At 43.6% G+C, this 19,298-nt stretch overlaps 1 protein-coding gene across 3 annotated transcripts; it reads left to right on the top strand.

Annotated features, from left to right (window-relative positions):
* The first annotated feature begins 49 nt into the window (after nucleotides 1-49).
* LOC111836540 (uncharacterized) lies at nucleotides 50-18,184 on the top strand. 3 transcript variants are annotated; one of them, XM_023797902.2, is made up of 10 exons: nucleotides 2,276-2,367; nucleotides 2,444-2,520; nucleotides 6,053-6,145; nucleotides 6,961-7,164; nucleotides 8,306-8,437; nucleotides 8,825-8,963; nucleotides 16,273-16,394; nucleotides 16,595-16,661; nucleotides 17,046-17,145; nucleotides 17,657-18,184. In XM_023797902.2, the coding sequence occupies exons 3-10, from the start codon at nucleotides 6,092-6,094 to the stop codon at nucleotides 17,946-17,948; spliced, it is 1,110 nt and encodes a 369-aa protein (XP_023653670.1). In that variant the 5' UTR covers nucleotides 2,276-2,367; nucleotides 2,444-2,520; nucleotides 6,053-6,091; the 3' UTR covers nucleotides 17,949-18,184. The 3 variants fall into 3 exon arrangements, with proteins under 3 accessions (XP_023653671.1, XP_023653669.1, XP_023653670.1); XM_023797903.2 differs by having other exon boundaries at nucleotides 50-2,520; nucleotides 16,595-16,677; nucleotides 17,657-17,797; XM_023797901.2 differs by having other exon boundaries at nucleotides 2,272-2,520.
* Nucleotides 18,185-19,298: the final 1,114 nt, after the last annotated feature.

The raw sequence follows: 19,298 nt of genomic DNA, 5'->3' as shown, positions 1-19,298 counted from the left end.
CGTGGACTGCAGTTATTTCCGAATGTGAGAGAGAGAACATTTGATTAAAAAAACGGGTAACCTTTTCATACCTTGTTATTTCTCATGCGGAATGCTTTGCCCAGGTAGCAGTGTCTGTTTAGCAAATGTTCTTGCTAAATGAGATCTAGGAGTGTGAGATGTCACACACTTATTTTAAGTCATGGCTAATATGTTCAGCACACCATCAGGTGTGGTGGATAAAGACAGATCTTCAGATTACTCTGTAGGAGCTCACAACCAACACAGTATTCACACATGAGTCACATGTGACCAGATGGCCTATTTCAGACTCTGCCAGTACCACCGCAAGCATTGAAACGGCATTACCCCAGTCCTCCTAAAAGCAGAAGTGAGCAGTTTCAGGGAAACAGTGTGCAATCTGAACATGCGATCTCACCTAAGGGTTTTCTTAGCTCCTGCAGCTGAGAAGAAACAGGCAAGTCTTTGTGCTTGTTGGGGGGGGGGGGTTCGTTTCATATTTTAAAGAGCGTTTCCTTGGGGCCCCCGACCGTGACCATTAGCTGTACCTCCAGTTGTTTGTTCTGTGACAGACTGAGAAGTTCAACCTCTTCGATAGGAAGCATAATTCGCAGAATGTCACTCACATACTGCAAAAATTGTTCAGTCCTTTATTCCCGCTGCTGTTTATTCAGACTTTGTTCCTGGTTTATCACTCATTTTCATTGTTTTCCAGCTCTCTACGGAAACTACCGGCAACTTTGACCTCATCCATCTTTGCAGATTATTTTGTGTTGAAGTGCTTAGGTCGAATGAATCTACATGTTCACCGGTGCATTAGAAGCAGGTCCCCTAGCTAGATGTGCTGGCTGTTGGTCAGTCGGTGTTAAGGATTTTCCACCAAGCAAAAGAAGGTTGGAGTAAATTCGTGTTATGTCACTGGCAGCTTCAGTAACCATGCCGAAAGTCAGTTTTTCAAGTACGACTTGAGAAAAGCTGCCGGATTCTATCTACAGATACAGAGTGATATCCAAGCTTTGACTTTCCTTGTTTTGGTCACTTCAATACAGCAAATAAAAAGTTAGTTTTTATATTTTTTTATAACAATGTCTCTTGTTCTAAGCTTGAACAGGGGTGGGTGTGTTTGTGTGTGCGGGGCCTTAAAATGTTTGGATTAGTCTGGATTGGGGGCCAAATATGATTTGCTTTTATGTGGTCTAAAATGTGTAGTGGCACCCCTGAGTTTGAATACACTAGTTTGTCACAGAATATTCAAAGGTTGATAAAATCATTAAAGAAATTAATACATTTCTAGTCAAACTGTAAAAAGCAGCCTTTAAAACCACCCCTACATATAGCTGGCTGAAAATATTTAGGCAAGGGTCATACAAATAAAGAATTACGTTTTTTTAGTGGTCAGAGGAAATCAGAATTAGGCCTACACCACTCCTCTGCTAAATGTTTTTTATATTATTTTGAACCTGTATCCGTCCATCTTTAAACTGCTTATGCGAGAAGGAAATCATATAGGTGTAAGTTTTCATAGGATTTTATTTCAACAAACGAAATCACCGTGCTTTCAACGTCTTTGACCCGAGCAAACATAGCTTTCCTGCAGTGACTCGCTTTAAAGAGAATTACCGAAACAAGTGGAGCGCAACAGCCTACGGGAGCTTTTCCTCTGGGTAATTCTGGTTTCTACTCCCAGTATAAAAAGATCCGATTGTTTATTGGCGTCTCTAAATTGTCCATTGTGTGTCTGTGCCCTAGGATATTCTGCAGACCATGTACTGTAATGTATTTCACGTAGAAAATAAAAGTTACATTTCTGAATTAGGCTTGGCTGTGAAATCCACCGCAGAGAATGACGTGAGTCTTGCGGTCAGACTTGTAATGTCCCTTTGAAGTGCGCGGAACCATGGTTCTCTTTTCAACCGAAGTGACAATACGACGCATGAAAATGAGATCAGATCGGAATCACGCTTTACACAAGAAACGCGAAGGATAGTTTTATGCGAATCCTTTCCCCTTTATAATTTTCATGGAATATTTTTAATTTTCGCAAAAAACATTTTTTTCGAAAGTGGTGTCAAATTCAAAAGTAAAATTGTAATTAATGAAAGGCAGGGTACGACATACAGCCCGCTTAACCACTAAACGTACATTCAAGTATAAAAAACACGAAGGTACCATTTTCATATAATCAAGGCTAGACAGCCTCTCAGCCAATGGGATGGCGAGCTTCGGTGATTGACAGCCCCCCCCCGCGGCCGTCAGCAGACCTCCGCTGTTCTTTGAGTTACAGGCTCGCGCACCGACGATTTTGACAGTTGATCGCTGCATCCCACGTATAACTACATGCAGGATACACACTGCTGTGTTTAATAGGTTAGTTCTGAAGTAATTCAGCAGTTATTACGGAAGCTGTTCTTTTCTAATTTTGATATTTTTTTTATATCTAAAGTTAAACTTAAAGTAAGGGTTGCTAAGGAGCAGGAACGGTGCCAGAGGAGGTCCGACGGAATTGTCCGACGGAGGCAGGTGAGGAATACTTATTATTTAATCTTAACATTTAAATGGCATGCGTAGGTAGTTCAATGTTTATGAAATGACACGTATCATCATTACAACTTGGTTAGAAGTGTACTTAAAACTACGTGGTATTCATATAAATAACCTGCAGTTTGCGTTACTTAGTTACATATTCATATTTATGTCATATGTAATATTTGATTGAATATGCATAGTATCTTATATGGGTTATACAGACTTATACTCTGTATACTCGAACAATAATAGATTAATGGTAATTACATTTTCCAAATCATTATTTATCTATATCTTGCTTAAATGTACCAACACAGAACAGCACCCTTATATTGAAAAATATTTATACGGGGACATCATTTAACGAAGCTGTGAACATTTTTCTTTCTAAGTATTTTAAAGTTTCTGTATGACCATCAGATGTGTCCCATGTGAATTAGTTAGCTTAACCTGTGGATATATTTTTTAAAAATATCTAAATGCAGCTCCGGGTCGAATGATTCTCATTTCCAGGAATAATTATTCATTATAGTTTATAACACAAGACTGATATTTTTGTTTTATTTTTAAATGCAGTTTAGACCTAGTTACACTGCTTGACAATATAAATCCCCTAGAGTTGTTCCCAGTAATATCTTGTATTTTGGAAGATTTTTTTGAAATATTAATATATATAGGGTCAGACAAATATGCAGTCGTAAATGCCCAGGAAACACAGCTCGGGAAAAATTAAGAGACCATTCTATATTAAAAAAAAACATCTGCATTTTTAAATCCTGGTTTAATCCTGGTTCCGCTGGCAGAAGGCTACACTGAGCAGCGGGCTGCTTCCAGGCTCATAATATCTAAGACAGCATGACACAAGAACGAGGTGAAGCAGGAGATACTGGGAACGACCAGAAACCAGCCAGATAGAGGGCAGAAGCGACTTTCTAATGCCAGAGATGGCCGTCAACTTGTCCGGCAGTGCTTCATAAATTGCAAGATGATATCAAGTGACCTTCAAAAGGAATGGAAAATATTAAGTGCAGGTGTGAATTGTACTGCTAGGACAGTGTGTATCAGGCTCCTAGAAGTAGGGCTGAAGACCCATAAAGCAAGGAAGAAGCCCTTCATTAATGAGAAGCAGGGAAGAGCCAGGCTGGAGTTTATGAAAAAACCTGTGTTTTAGAACAGGCATATATGCATAAACTGAAAAATGAGTGAAACTACAAATTTGCCGTGGTCTCGTAATTTTTTCCAGAGCCGTACTTGTCACACTTGGATAATTTACAAAAGCAATACTGTAAGCATGTAGTGCACTGAGAGAGGGGTGAATACTTTGTTAGAATTTTAAAATGGTGCGTCTGACACAGGAAGTATGATTCTCCTTCCCCCACACCATTTACTCTTTGGGAACTAACCAATAATGAGCTCATGAGTACATAGACACCAAATGTGTTAACCAATCAGAGTCACTCCTGAAGTCATTGACAAGCAATTAGAGAATCAATCCATCAGTCAGAATCCACTGCAAGGTCCCCGAACACACAGTTTGATGCTAAATTTAGGAGAGACACCTGTCCCATTGGGGGAATATTTCTGGTATCCAGTCATACATTCAGACGATATTCTCCACATCCCTGTTTAGTTGAGAAGGCATTATAATGTATTTTCTTTGACCTCTGTCCCACTGCTTCGACATTGTGGACTATCAGTTCTGAGGTTTGAGGTTGTAGCTCTGCTCTGGTATCGTTTCTTAATATCTCTTTATTTGGGTGAAGACTTAACCCAGAGATTGCTTGTAATTTCTGTGTACAAGAAAACAGTGCAGTTGACGGAAAAAAAAAACTTGACGTTGACTTCTGACAAGCTGCAGTTGATAACAGTTTTTTTGATTTTTGTGGGGAAATTCTCTTTTCGCCCACCCCATCTTACTCGCCATGACACACAGACACATATGTAGGTGACAGCAAGCTTGGTGGCAAAGAGCAGCTTCCTGCAGCGGCACCCATGGAGCTGGGGGTTAAGGGCCTCACTCAACGGCCCACAGACATGTGACTTTTCTGCTGATGTCAGGGTCGAATCAGCGACCAGCCAATCATGGGCACTGAGCCCCACGCTGCCCCATATGACTAGTCATTTGCCTACAAGTTAGATTGCAAGCTTAGGAAACATGAAAAATACAACCTTAAAAGACAAAAAACATTGTGCACAACTTTCTACACTGATTAAACAGAACCGTAAAATCTGTTGATTGTGCAGCAGACATTTTTCTATGGTTGGATAATGAGAGGAACTATATTGTAGAGCTGTAGACTGGTGGCTTCTGAATGGTATTTACACTGGAATATAGAAGAATGTAGCCAGGAAGCAGATGGATAGTTCAGGTCCAGAAAGTAAAAATCCAGACCAAGATTTCCTTCCAACCAAGCAGTTGAGTGCTCTGTGACTGTGACTCTTTATACTCAACTGGTTGGTTGAAACAAAATCTTTGTCTGGATTTTTACTTTCTGGATCTGAATGTTCCACCTCTGATTAAGGGCATAGGTTTAGTTTTTCACATTGCTAGGGACAAAATCAGCCCCAAAAATGCTCCCCCCCCCCCACAATACTGGAAGGGACATGTTCCTACCATCCTTACCCAAGTCTATGCCCTTGAGGCTTATGGAGAGGCAACATTGTGAAAATACAGCCTATTTTAAAGTGAGACATAGAGGGAGGTGGGGAGTAGGCAGTGATAAAATAGAGTGAAGGGCTCTTACACTGATTGTAGGCTGCGATGGGGAGTCAGTTTGGAGAAGCAGTGATGAGAACACAGTGACAGCAGCATTGAGCAATTGTTCATTTTGTATAACAATATTATCTGAAGGACTTAGTCATCAGGATTTGTTCCAGATTAATCTGGGTTTTCTGCAGGTTTTGAATGAGTTTATGTATCTTTTTTTCTTGATTAGGGGTGTAACAATACACCACGACATGATATTTCGCGATTCAAAAATATGATGATACACGTTGTAGGGATGTAACAATGCATTGTGGTGTAAATTAGTTACACACAAGAGGGTGCAATACACATAATCTCAGTTTTGCTTTGAGATTTAATTTTTGTGTTTTACACTGGAGTCTGAAAAATTAGGGGGGAAAATGGCAAGAAAACAATGAATGGTTTGAAAACAACTATTTTGGAAATGCACATGACTGAAAAGGAATTAATAATGACTCTTAGATCCAGAGGTGGAGATTTCAGGTCCAGAGAGTACAAATCCAGACCAAGATTTTGTTTCAACCAAACAGTTGAGTACTCTGTGACTGTGACTCTTTATACTCTACTGGTTGGCTGACACAAAATCTTCGTCTGGATTTTTACTTTCTGGATCTGAATGTTCCACCTCTGATTAGGTCTTAGGTCTTCTTTTCAGTCTCTTGATAGCATAAAGGAACATTTTTGGTCCCTGGTCCTTGTAATTAACTGTAATTGAATAGACTCTGTGAAATGTACGATAAGTACTGTGAAAAAACTGAGCATGTCCAGATTTTTCCATAGAATAAGAAGTTATCCCAGAAAGTGACTGATAGAACAGGAATGGGAAGGAAGAAGATAAAGATCTCACAGATTCAGGACCAGCGAAACCGACAGGTAAAGCTCCAGCCCCGGTTTGTTTTGGCTGTTTGTAACTGTTTCCAGACCTGTTGAAGGTATCAAGCATGCAAAAGATTTTCCAAATCAAGTAAAAAAAAGCTGCTGAACAAAACCCTGACAGGGCAAACGGTGTGATATGCGCCTGCTTGCGTAGACCTGTGTACTTGTACCCAGAAGGTTGCCAGTTAAAATCCCTTGTTTGGCAGATTGATTTCACTGAGGGGGGCCTTGAGTAAAACCTTAAACTACAATTGTTTCAGGGACCGACTGACCCTGTTTCATTGATCGTATGTTGCTTTGGATAAAAGTGTCCACTAAATAAATAAAATTCTGGTATTTATGAAGACGGTCTAACATAAAAGCCGACACTTAAAGGTAAATGCTCAAGTGCCATGAAAGCAGAATCAAAATGAAATAATTAATTTGGCATTTGCACAAGTACAGGTACCTCAGAATGCTTCTTTGACATATTCTGTCTCCTTTGAGACACACACACACACACACACACATATATACACACACACACTGTTAAGAATGAAACAGTGTAAGGCCATTTATCTGGCACCCCTGGATAATTTTGAGTTAAGGGCCTCACTCAAGGGCCAAACAGAGACATGTGCCACGGCTCGAGCAGACGACCTTCAGAACGTGAATAGAAAGGTGTAACCCACTTAACCGCTAGCTGCTGTTAGCTCTCAGTCCAACTTTTGAAATATTTTTGGATATGATTATATTTTCTGTTCCACGTTCTCTTTTAAATATGCACGGTTATGGTGTATCAAAGGCAAAGCCCCCTTTGTAATACTCGGCAGGTGACCTTCACGAAACGGAAGTTCGGCCTGATGAAGAAGGCGTACGAGCTGAGCGTGCTGTGCGACTGCGAGATCGCCCTCATCATCTTCAACCACTCCAACCACCTGTACCAGTACGCCAGCAGCAACATGGACCAGGTGCTCCTGAAGTACACGGCGTTCAGCGAGCCTCAGGAGAACCGCACGAACGCGGACATACTGCAGGTGCCACGCCGAGCGAGGGTTTCATTGCGTTTTGTCACGATGGGGGTCTTTTCTCTGCTGAGCTCTCTCTCTCTCCCTCTCTATCTCCCCTTCTCTCTCTCTCTCTCTCTCTCTCCAGGGTTTCCATGGGTCCTTAAAAAGTCCAGAATTCAATAATCTGAATTTTAGGCCTCAAAATGTCTTAAATACGATTTTGACAAGTTTTGAAAATTGATTGGATTATTAAGTCAATGTTGCAGTGTGATCCGTGGTTTGAAATTACAGAACGGTTCAGGGGTTTTAAAATTCCGCCCCTAAGTTAATTTTAATTTGTTCCTATTTGAGGTTATGTACAGGTACATGATGCAGTATTTTTCATTGTAAAATGATGTAGTCTATGCTTGTTCCTTCGTCCTTTGAGGGGTATAAAAAGCATGATTTTCATCGCTCCATCATCCCTTCATACATATTTTTTCATTGCTCTGTCGTCTCTTGAGAATTAGGCTAAAACTTCAGAATCCCTTTCATTGGAGCGAGTGCCGCACTGTACGCTACTGCATAATAATGTACAGTGTACAGTACTATCACTGCATTTAATGTTGCCAATGACCTACCATGTGTGATTTGTGATTTACCATATGTCATGTTATATGTGGGGTGAGTGGATGGTTTGCTGTCATCCACGGTTTTAGCTACTTATCTTTTAATGTATTATTCATTGATTTTGCGGGACTACTGTACTTTTACAAAGTTGCATTAACTTAAGTCTCGCTTTTACATGTGTTTTGTTGAAAAATGTGTGTGTGTGTGTGTGTGTATATATATATATATCATGCTTCAACTGAACTACGGAACGAAACCAGCATGGAACCAATGACCAGTACCCACTAACCATTAACTGCAAACTGCGTAGCCTGGTCGGAGTTTCATCGCGGCACACCCAGCTCAGTGTGTTGGGATGTGGTGTGTGGGTTAGCATGGTGTCTCCGCTCATCAAAAAAAAGCAGAATGTTCATGTTGAATGTGAATAAATTAAATGACTTTGCGAGCAATTCTGGGACTCAGATTTTCCTTCATACTTCTTTTGCCAGTATGGATGTGAAATAGGTCTTAAATAATGGTCTTAAAAAGTCTTTAATTTAACTCTTGCTCTGCACCGTAGACCCTGCGCCGGAAAAGTCTCGCCAGCAGAGGGCAGCGGGAAGAGGAGGGCGCACACGCAGACGCCCCATGGTGCCAAGGGCTCGGCGCAGGAATGGCCACAGCGCACTGCCACTTTCACAGACGCCAGAATGTAAACAGCTACCCCCAAGCTAGCTTATTAAAGGCTGCTGGCTGGCTCAGCACGCACTTTGAACAAAAGCAAAGGTGTTAGTTTTTAGCAAACCGCGCTAACCCAAGGCACTGCGAGGAGTATCGTTTTTGTGCTTTGATGCTAACGGTCTCAGGGGAGATCGCACTTTACCGAAAAAGAAATGCAAATCATGTGTTTCACAAGTGGGTGAGACCAGATCACACCCACATGGCCAGGCAGACAGAGGATGGCAGGGTCTACATGCATGGTGGTTTTCTCACAATATATGTTCTAAAACAGATAGAGTAAGCCATTTACTGTCTGGTCTCACTGAACAAAATGAACTCTTTTTCTTCCTCTCTCTTCCATATGTTGTTCTCTTTAAAGGTGCAGGCTCTGGATAGCCCTCCAGGGGGCTCCCTGTCCACTGAGAATGGGGTTCCTTTCATGGGGATTGCCAAACCGAGCCCAGGGTCTCAAAGACTGCCAGCCGGCACTCACTGCTCCTTAATGATGCCTCACTCAGGTAAGGCACATGCCTGGCCCGGTAGGGAAAGGTGCAGCCTTTTTGCCATGTTGTGAATGCTTGTCAGGGAAAACGGCTATCACTTTGCTACCTTGTCCTGTAAACGGCTATCACTTTGCTACCTTGTCCTGTAAACGGCTATCACTTTGCTACCTTGTCCTGTAAACGGCTATCACTTTGCTACCTTGTCCTGTAAACGGCTATCACTTTGCTACCTTGTCCTGTAAACGGCTATCACTTTGCTACCTTGTCCTGTAACGGCTATCACTTTGCTACCTTGCCCTGTAAACGGCTATCACTTTGCTACCTTGCCCTGTAAACGGCTATCACTTTGCTACCTTGTCCTGTAGACGACTATCACTTTGCTACCTTGCCCTGTAAACGGCTATCACTTTGCTACCTTGTCCTGTAGACGGCTATCACTTTGCTACCTTGTCCTGTAAACGGCTATCACTTTGCTACCTTGTCCTGTAACGGCTATCACTTTGCTACCTTGCCCTGTAAACGGCTATCACTTTGCTACCTTGTCCTGTAGACGGCTATCACTTTGCTACCTTGTCCTGTAAACGGCTATCACTTTGCTACCTTGTCCTGTAACGGCTATCACTTTGCTACCTTGCCCTGTAAACGGCTATCACTTTGCTACCTTGTCCTGTAACGGCTATCACTTTGCTACCTTGCCCTGTAAACGGCTATCACTTTGCTACCTTGCCCTGTAAACGGCTATCACTTTGCTACCTTGCCCTGTAAACGGCTATCACTTTGCTACCTTGCCCTGTAAACGGCTATCACTTTGCTACCTTGTCCTGTAAACGGCTATCACTTTGCTACCTTGTCCTGTAGACGGCTATCACTTTGCTACCTTGTCCTGTAACGGCTATCACTTTGCTACCTTGTCCTGTAAACGGCTATCACTTTGCTACCTTGTCCTGTAAACGGCTATCACTTTGCTACCTTGTCCTGTAAACGGCTATCACTTTGCTACCTTGTCCTGTAACGGCTATCACTTTGCTACCTTGTCCTGTAAACGGCTATCACTTTGCTACCTTGTCCTGTAAACGGCTATCACTTTGCTACCTTGTCCTGTAAACGGCTATCACTTTGCTACCTTGTCCTGTAAACGGCTATCACTTTGCTACCTTGTCCTGTAAACGGCTATCACTTTGCTACCTTGTCCTGTAACGGCTATCACTTTGCTACCTTGTCCTGTAAACGGCTATCACTTTGCTACCTTGTCCTGTAACGGCTATCACTTTGCTACCTTGTCCTGTAAACGGCTATCACTTTGCTACCTTGTCCTGTAAACGGCTATCACTTTGCTACCTTGTCCTGTAAACGGCTATCACTTTGCTACCTTGTCCTGTAAACGGCTATCACTTTGCTACCTTGTCCTGTAAACGGCTATCACTTTGCTACCTTGTCCTGTAACGGCTATCACTTTGCTACCTTGTCCTGTAGACGGCTATCACTTTGCTACCTTGTCCTGTAAACGGCTATCACTTTGCTACCTTGTCCTGTAACGGCTATCACTTTGCTACCTTGTCCTGTAGACGGCTATCACTTTGCTACCTTGTCCTGTAACGGCTATCACTTTGCTACCTTGCCCTGTAAACGGCTATCACTTTGCTACCTTGTCCTGTAAACGGCTATCACTTTGCTACCTTGTCCTGTAAACGGCTATCACTTTGCTACCTTGTCCTGTAAACGGCTATCACTTTGCTACCTTGTCCTGTAAACGGCTATCACTTTGCTACCTTGTCCTGTAAACGGCTATCACTTTGCTACCTTGTCCTGTAACGGCTATCACTTTGCTACCTTGTCCTGTAGACGGCTATCACTTTGCTACCTTGTCCTGTAACGGCTATCACTTTGCTACCTTGTCCTGTAGACGGCTATCACTTTGCTACCTTGTCCTGTAACGGCTATCACTTTGCTACCTTGCCCTGTAAACGGCTATCACTTTGCTACCTTGTCCTGTAACGGCTATCACTTTGCTACCTTGTCCTGTAAACGGCTATCACTTTGCTACCTTGTCCTGTAAACGGCTATCACTTTGCTACCTTGTCCTGTAGACGGCTATCACTTTGCTACCTTGTCCTGTAGACGGCTATCACTTTGCTACCTTGTCCTGTAACGGCTATCACTTTGCTACCTTGTCCTGTAACGGCTATCACTTTGCTACCTTGTCCTGTAAACGGCTATCACTTTGCTACCTTGTCCTGTAGACGGCTATCACTTTGCTACCTTGTCCTGTAACGGCTATCACTTTGCTACCTTGTCCTGTAAACGGCTATCACTTTGCTACCTTGTCCTGTAACGGCTATCACTTTGCTACCTTGTCCTGTAAACGGCTATCACTTTGCTACCTTGTCCTGTAACGGCTATCACTTTGCTACCTTGTCCTGTAACGGCTATCACTTTGCTACCTTGTCCTGTAACGGCTATCACTTTGCTACCTTGTCCTGTAACGGCTATCACTTTGCTACCTTGTCCTGTAACGGCTATCACTTTGCTACCTTGTCCTGTAAACGGCTATCACTTTGCTACCTTGTCCTGTAAACGGCTATCACTTTGCTACCTTGTCCTGTAAACGGCTATCACTTTGCTACCTTGTCCTGTAACGGCTATCACTTTGCTACCTTGTCCTGTAACGGCTATCACTTTGCTACCTTGTCCTGTAGACGGCTATCACTTTGCTACCTTGTCCTGTAAACGGCTATCACTTTGCTACCTTGTCCTGTAAACGGCTATCACTTTGCTACCTTGTCCTGTAGACGGCTATCACTTTGCTACCTTGTCCTGTAAACGGCTATCACTTTGCTACCTTGTCCTGTAAACGGCTATCACTTTGCTACCTTGTCCTGTAACGGCTATCACTTTGCTACCTTGTCCTGTAGACGGCTATCACTTTGCTACCTTGTCCTGTAAACGGCTATCACTTTGCTACCTTGTCCTGTAAACGGCTATCACTTTGCTACCTTGCCCTGTAAACGGCTATCACTTTGTTACCTTGTCCTGTAGACGGCTATCACTTTGCTACCTTGTCCTGTAAACGGCTATCACTTTGCTACCTTGCCCTGTAAACGGCTATCACTTTGCTACCTTGCCCTGTAAACGGCTATCACTTTGCTACCTTGTCCTGTAACCGGCTATCACTTTGCTACCTTGTCCTGTAAACGGCTATCACTTTGCTACCTTGTCCTGTAGACGACTATCACTTTGCTACCTTGCCCTGTAGACGGCTATCACTTTGCTACCTTGTCCTGTAAACGGCTATCACTTTGCTACCTTGTCCTGTAAACGGCTATCACTTTGCTACCTTGTCCTGTAACGGCTATCACTTTGCTACCTTGCCCTGTAAACGGCTATCACTTTGCTACCTTGCCCTGTAAACGGCTATCACTTTGCTACCTTGTCCTGTAAACGGCTATCACTTTGCTACCTTGTCCTGTAAACGGCTATCACTTTGCTACCTTGTCCTGTAACGGCTATCACTTTGCTACCTTGTCCTGTAACGGCTATCACTTTGCTACCTTGTCCTGTAACGGCTATCACTTTGCTACCTTGTCCTGTAAACGGCTATCACTTTGCTACCTTGCCCTGTAAACGGCTATCACTTTGCTACCTTGCCCTGTAAACGGCTATCACTTTGCTACCTTGCCCTGTAAACGGCTATCACTTTGCTACCTTGTCCTGTAACCGGCTATCACTTTGCTACCTTGTCCTGTAGACGACTATCACTTTGCTACCTTGTCCTGTAGACGGCTATCACTTTGCTACCTTGTCCTGTAACGGCTATCACTTTGCTACCTTGTCCTGTAACGGCTATCACTTTGCTACCTTGTCCTGTAGACGACTATCACTTTGCTACCTTGTCCTGTAACGGCTATCACTTTGCTACCTTGTCCTGTAACGGCTATCACTTTGCTACCTTGCCCTGTAAACGGCTATCACTTTGCTACCTTGCCCTGTAAACGGCTATCACTTTGCTACCTTGCCCTGTAAACGGCTATCACTTTGCTACCTTGTCCTGTAACCGGCTATCACTTTGCTACCTTGTCCTGTAACCGGCTATCACTTTGCTACCTTGTCCTGTAAACGGCTATCACTTTGCTACCTTGCCCTGTAAACGGCTATCACTTTGCTACCTTGCCCTGTAAACGGCTATCACTTTGCTACCTTGCCCTGTAAACGGCTATCACTTTGCTACCTTGCCCTGTAAACGGCTATCACTTTGCTACCTTGCCCTGTAAACGGCTATCACTTTGCTACCTTGTCCTGTAACCGGCTATCACTTTGCTACCTTGTCCTGTAACCGGCTATCACTTTGCTACCTTGTCCTGTAACCGGCTATCACTTTGCTACCTTGCCCTGTAAACGGCTATCACTTTGCTACCTTGCCCTGTAAACGGCTATCACTTTGCTACCTTGTCCTGTAAACGGCTATCACTTTGCTACCTTGTCCTGTAAACGGCTATCACTTTGCTACCTTGTCCTGTAACGGCTATCACTTTGCTACCTTGTCCTGTAACGGCTATCACTTTGCTACCTTGTCCTGTAAACGGCTATCACTTTGCTACCTTGCCCTGTAAACGGCTATCACTTTGCTACCTTGCCCTGTAAACGGCTATCACTTTGCTACCTTGCCCTGTAAACGGCTATCACTTTGCTACCTTGCCCTGTAAACGGCTATCACTTTGCTACCTTGCCCTGTAAACGGCTATCACTTTGCTACCTTGCCCTGTAAACGGCTATCACTTTGCTACCTTGCCCTGTAAACGGCTATCACTTTGCTACCTTGTCCTGTAACCGGCTATCACTTTGCTACCTTGTCCTGTAGACGACTATCACTTTGCTACCTTGTCCTGTAAACGGCTATCACTTTGCTACCTTGCCCTGTAAACGGCTATCACTTTGCTACCTTGTCCTGTAAACGGCTATCACTTTGCTACCTTGTCCTGTAGACGACTATCACTTTGCTACCTTGTCCTGTAAACGGCTATCACTTTGCTACCTTGCCCTGTAGACGGCTATCACTTTGCTACCTTGTCCTGTAAACGGCTATCACTTTGCTACCTTGTCCTGTAACGGCTATCACTTTGCTACCTTGTCCTGTAACGGCTATCACTTTGCTACCTTGTCCTGTAACGGCTATCACTTTGCTACCTTGTCCTGTAAACGGCTATCACTTTGCTACCTTGCCCTGTAAACGGCTATCACTTTGCTACCTTGCCCTGTAAACGGCTATCACTTTGCTACCTTGCCCTGTAAACGGCTATCACTTTGCTACCTTGTCCTGTAACCGGCTATCACTTTGCTACCTTGTCCTGTAGACGACTATCACTTTGCTACCTTGTCCTGTAGACGACTATCACTTTGCTACCTTGTCCTGTAGACGGCTATCACTTTGCTACCTTGTCCTGTAGACGGCTATCACTTTGCTACCTTGTCCTGTAACGGCTATCACTTTGCTACCTTGTCCTGTAACGGCTATCACTTTGCTACCTTGTCCTGTAAACGGCTATCACTTTGCTACCTTGCCCTGTAAACGGCTATCACTTTGCTACCTTGTCCTGTAAACGGCTATCACTTTGCTACCTTGTCCTGTAGACGACTATCACTTTGCTACCTTGTCCTGTAAACGGCTATCACTTTGCTACCTTGTCCTGTAAACGGCTATCACTTTGCTACCTTGCCCTGTAGACGGCTATCACTTTGCTACCTTGCCCTGTAAACGGCTATCACTTTGCTACCTTGTCCTGTAAACGGCTATCACTTTGCTACCTTGTCCTGTAACGGCTATCACTTTGCTACCTTGCCCTGTAAACGGCTATCACTTTGCTACCTTGCCCTGTAAACGGCTATCACTTTGCTACCTTGTCCTGTAAACGGCTATCACTTTGCTACCTTGTCCTGTAAACGGCTATCACTTTGCTACCTTGTCCTGTAACGGCTATCACTTTGCTACCTTGTCCTGTAACGGCTATCACTTTGCTACCTTGTCCTGTAAACGGCTATCACTTTGCTACCTTGCCCTGTAAACGGCTATCACTTTGCTACCTTGCCCTGTAAACGGCTATCACTTTGCTACCTTGCCCTGTAAACGGCTATCACTTTGCTACCTTGCCCTGTAAACGGCTATCACTTTGCTACCTTGCCCTGTAAACGGCTATCACTTTGCTACCTTGCCCTGTAAACGGCTATCACTTTGCTACCTTGTCCTGTAAACGGCTATCACTTTGCTACCTTGCCCTGTAAACGGCTATCACTTTGCTACCTTGTCCTGTAACCGGCTATCACTTTGCTACCTTGTCCTGTAGACGACTATCACTTTGCTACCTTGTCCTGTAGACGGCACTTGTGTAGTCCTGTGATGTTTCTGTCCTTTTGTTTTTAGTGCACCTTGGTCCTGGAGGAACAATGTTTTGTTTCACTATATACTGTGTATACTGTGAAATGTGTATATGGCTGAAATGACCATGACCAATAAACCTACTTAACTTGACTTTTTTTTTTGGGGGGGGGGGGGGCTAAAAAATATTTGAGTGGGGCTAAAGCCTCTAAAGTAGGTCTAACAACACCCCTACTTACACCTATATTATGACACCTGGACACCAGAAAGGAGGCAGACCCCGTAATGCGGGGGAAGGGTTTATTGTCACGTAAGCCAAGTTCACCAAAAGCCAAAAGGGAAATCCAAACAGGTAGTGAAGTTGAGCGCAGAGAGTCGAAAGCTGGTGAGTTCAGTCCTATAGGCAGAGACGGGACGTGGAGACGAAGGAAGGGGAGAGAGGACGAAGGCAGACCAGGGATGCAGGGCAGGACAGGCAAGCGGGGCAGACGGGATCAGGCAGGGGGGCAGGGTTGACCAGGGCAGCAGGGCAGGCAGGACAGCAGGGTAGGACAAGGCAGGCAGGGAATACACAGGACAATTGAAACGCTCAGTAGCTGACATTCGCATGGCAACAATACTTCGCACCGTTCTGTGGTACGCTTTGGATTTGACTATGGTATCGATTTGTGCCGATTGCTAGCAGCTGTGTTGCCCCACCACTGTGGGCGTGACATATATTTCATATTTGTGATAATTAAATTATTTTTCATTTTTATTATGGCATCCCTTATTTAAAATTCATTGAGAAAACAGAGAGGTGTTTCAGAGATGTCTGAAAAAGAAATGTTGCGTGTATTAAGGTGTTTCTCAACAGAAAGTTTTAAAAATAGTTGTTCTTCTTCTCAAAGTTTGTGTGTATCTTACTGATTTCACGTTTCCTGTTACACTGTTTCTCTGAATGAACTGGTTCCGCAGGCTTCCCCCATAGCAACTGGAGCCAATCCCAGGAGATGAAGACGTCTGTCCCTCTCAGTGTGGGTGACAGTAGGAGATCTCAGTCCTTCCAGCTTGAGGGGCAGCCCAGCCACAGCAGTGCGGTGAGAGATGTTGCCCGTCAAGAACTGATTAAAAACCTCTGTGATGTAGAGATTCTACAATGTCAAGTCAAAGTCAAGTCAAAGTATCTTCATTATCTGTGCACAGTTACCAGTTAGGAGGCACTGAAGATGTTTGTCTGTGCAAAATGTGGTCTTCTGTTTGATGCTGGAGGCTGACAACTGGTCCCTCCTTTCTGCAGCTGGTACCACCCCCGCGAAAACAGGCCCTGGGGAAGTCAGGGCTGCTGGGACACGGCCTGGGTGAATGTAGGCTCTCCTCCAAGTAGTCATCTCTTCCAGTCCTCTTCAATTATTTCTGATCATTTTATTTGATGTAGTTCTCACCCCTAATCCTAATGGAATGCACAGGTCTCATGTGTTTTTTTAGAGCTGATCGGACTGCAGTCAAAGAACTAGAGACAAAGCTGTACCGTTAATACGTTTTTCAAATACCACCATTACTTTGTGTGTGTAATATTGTTTTGCATTTGAAGTCAGAATAAATAACATGAAACAAAAGAAAGTAAAATGTTTATTATATCCTAGTCTCATAAAACATGCTGAGATGTTATTTTAAGTACAGATTTTCGATATTTGTGAGGGTTGATGTTTTACCACTTGCTTAGACACTTTCTTCTTGCACCTCCTTAGACAACCTCTGCCTGAGCTCGGCGAGTCCACGACACAGCGTGTTTGGCCCCTTGCGAGAATCACACGACCAGGAGGAGCTTATGTCTTCTAGTAGCCGGGGGTAAGCCTAATTTTACTTGACCTGACTGCGGAAATATGGGCTATATTTTAATAGGAATGTATAAACACGGAGCAAAAAGGTTGTTTCCATCCCCTGAAATCTTTTCGACAGTATCTCCAGTTTGCGAGTTGGGTATTTCAGTAAATTGCATCATACAACAAAAGAAACGGCAGTTCTGAATTACAAAAGTCACGATGTATTGTAGAGTAAAAATAGCTTTGCTGCTGCTTTATTTCCTGAATTTCAGATACTGCTTGCTTTAAAAAATATCCAGTTGTGTATTTTACTAAGAGCTTCACTGACTTTGACAGGGAATTCCTGCTGATTATACAGCAGTGTATTTTACTAACAACTTCTTCACATGCAGTTTTGTCCTGGTGTGCAAGTGAGAATCCTTAAAACCTCTTTTGATACATACCTGTCAATAATGATTTAAGTCTTATCACGCAGTAGTGAAAATTGGTAGTTCTTCGAAATGTCTCCGCCACTTCTTTGGGATTTTGTTTTGTAGGATGTCCACAGGGGGGCGCCATTTCTCTGCAATGACCTCCACAGAGTCAGCGTTCCACTCCCATTTCAACCTCAGCATCAAATCAGAGCGGCTCTCACCTGATCTCAGCTTCTCTCCACACCCACACCACACTCGCTACCCCAGTTCGGTGGCTGGGGGTGTCGCCCCCAAAGGGGTGGCTCAGTCAAGCTCTCACATGCGAGAGAAACCCGGATTCCCCGAACAGCAGCTACAGGTCGTAGAACCTTGTCCTGCACACAAGGAGTTTCCAAGCGCTGCCTGTCTGAAATAACGTCTCTACTGCCAGCCATTCTAACTGATGCCGCGGTTACATTATTGTTCTCTGGAGATCGGATTAAGGGAACTTTTATATACACTTTTGCTTTTAAAGTGCTTTTAAAGTGTTCTGTGCTGTACTTGCCGCATGATATTGTATAAACATTTATAAATATATCATTTTATTAAGTGTAACTGAACAATTTTAATAATGGATTTTGGAGACATAATTAAATATAATGTTTGCTATTATGCGTATTGTTTTTTTTTTTGTCTATTTTTTCTATAACTTTGCCTTCTATAGTCACACATCTGCATAAAAGCCCACGAGACGTCACCTCGGCCCCATTTACGGTCCCACCGCCAATCCTAATGGTTATGCTAATTCTACGCAGATCAAAAGTTTGCCTTTCATTAATGATTCCTTTATTCTTGCTGACAAAAGAGACATCTAAAGGAACAGCCTGGGAAAGTTTAACAGCTCAGTGTGGCGGTATGGCGGTGTCTTATTAGCTATAAGTAGCCTAATGCACGGGCAGAATAAAACATTCTCAGAAACAGCCCCACTGTCTGTCCTGCGACAATGACGCTGTTTTTTTGCTTAGATGAAATTCGTTTTGGTTTTGTGCGCGTAATTTTTAAACACAAGCGCATTAAACGTTTAATTACATAAATCAAGTAACACAATACTAGATTTTAATAAAGTATATATTTATTAATTATTATATTAGGACATGCTTTTTTTCCACACATGCGCGCACATTCATCTTCCTAACGTGTCCTGTAAATTATTCCCTTTCACACATGGGTGAACATCGTTTTCTCTCTCCAAATAGAAAGGAACTGGGGGGGCCGATATCGGGGCCCCTCCCCTGAGAGCCGCGCCGGTCTGCGAAGCTTCACCGTCCCTATAGCAACAGACTGGGCCTCCGAGCAGACGCACTTAATTAATGTAATTATATAGATATGTCAGTCCCGTCACCTTCAAGTTCACGAAGCCAGACGCTGTTCTCAGACACGTCGGGAGCCTCTCGATATTGTGAGAGATTTCACCGTGTCTGCCTGGGGGAGCGCTACAATATGCGGGGAGGAGCGACAGCAGAGACGCTCACGCTACTTACAAACAGCTGTTCCAGCCCCTTTGTTAAGAGCCCGAGCCTCTCATGGAAATTTCTCCAGTTCCCACGATTAAAAAAAAGGGGGGGGACACCCTCGAATTATGGTCTCAACCCAGAAAGCGCGATTGTGCGTTATATTTATTGTTTGCCAGTATTATAACCTAAAACAAAAAGACGGTACTTTCCATACCTCAGTCCGCGGTAATCCCGCCATTTCGCGCTAATTAATCTAACGATTTCTTTGGTGA

Source organism: Paramormyrops kingsleyae, chromosome 21 (genome assembly GCF_048594095.1).
Source record: "Paramormyrops kingsleyae isolate MSU_618 chromosome 21, PKINGS_0.4, whole genome shotgun sequence".
NCBI classification, from domain to species: Eukaryota; Metazoa; Chordata; class Actinopteri; order Osteoglossiformes; family Mormyridae; genus Paramormyrops; species Paramormyrops kingsleyae.
Note: the sequence above shows the minus strand (reverse complement) of the source record. Positions and strands in the feature narration are given on the sequence as shown.

What these genes read in the sequence shown, in the direction of transcription:
- LOC111836540 (XM_023797901.2), top strand. Translation starts at nt 6,092, where the DNA reads ATGGGAAGGAAGAAGATAAAGATCTCACAGATTCAGGACCAGCGAAAC. An exon ending in CGAACGCGGACATACTGCAG is followed by an intron (nt 7,165 to 8,305) that starts GTGCCACGCCGA and finishes TCTGCACCGTAG; the next exon opens with ACCCTGCGCCGGAAAAGTCT. An exon ending in GGGACACGGCCTGGGTGAAT is followed by an intron (nt 16,662 to 17,045) that starts GTAGGCTCTCCT and finishes GCACCTCCTTAG; the next exon opens with ACAACCTCTGCCTGAGCTCG.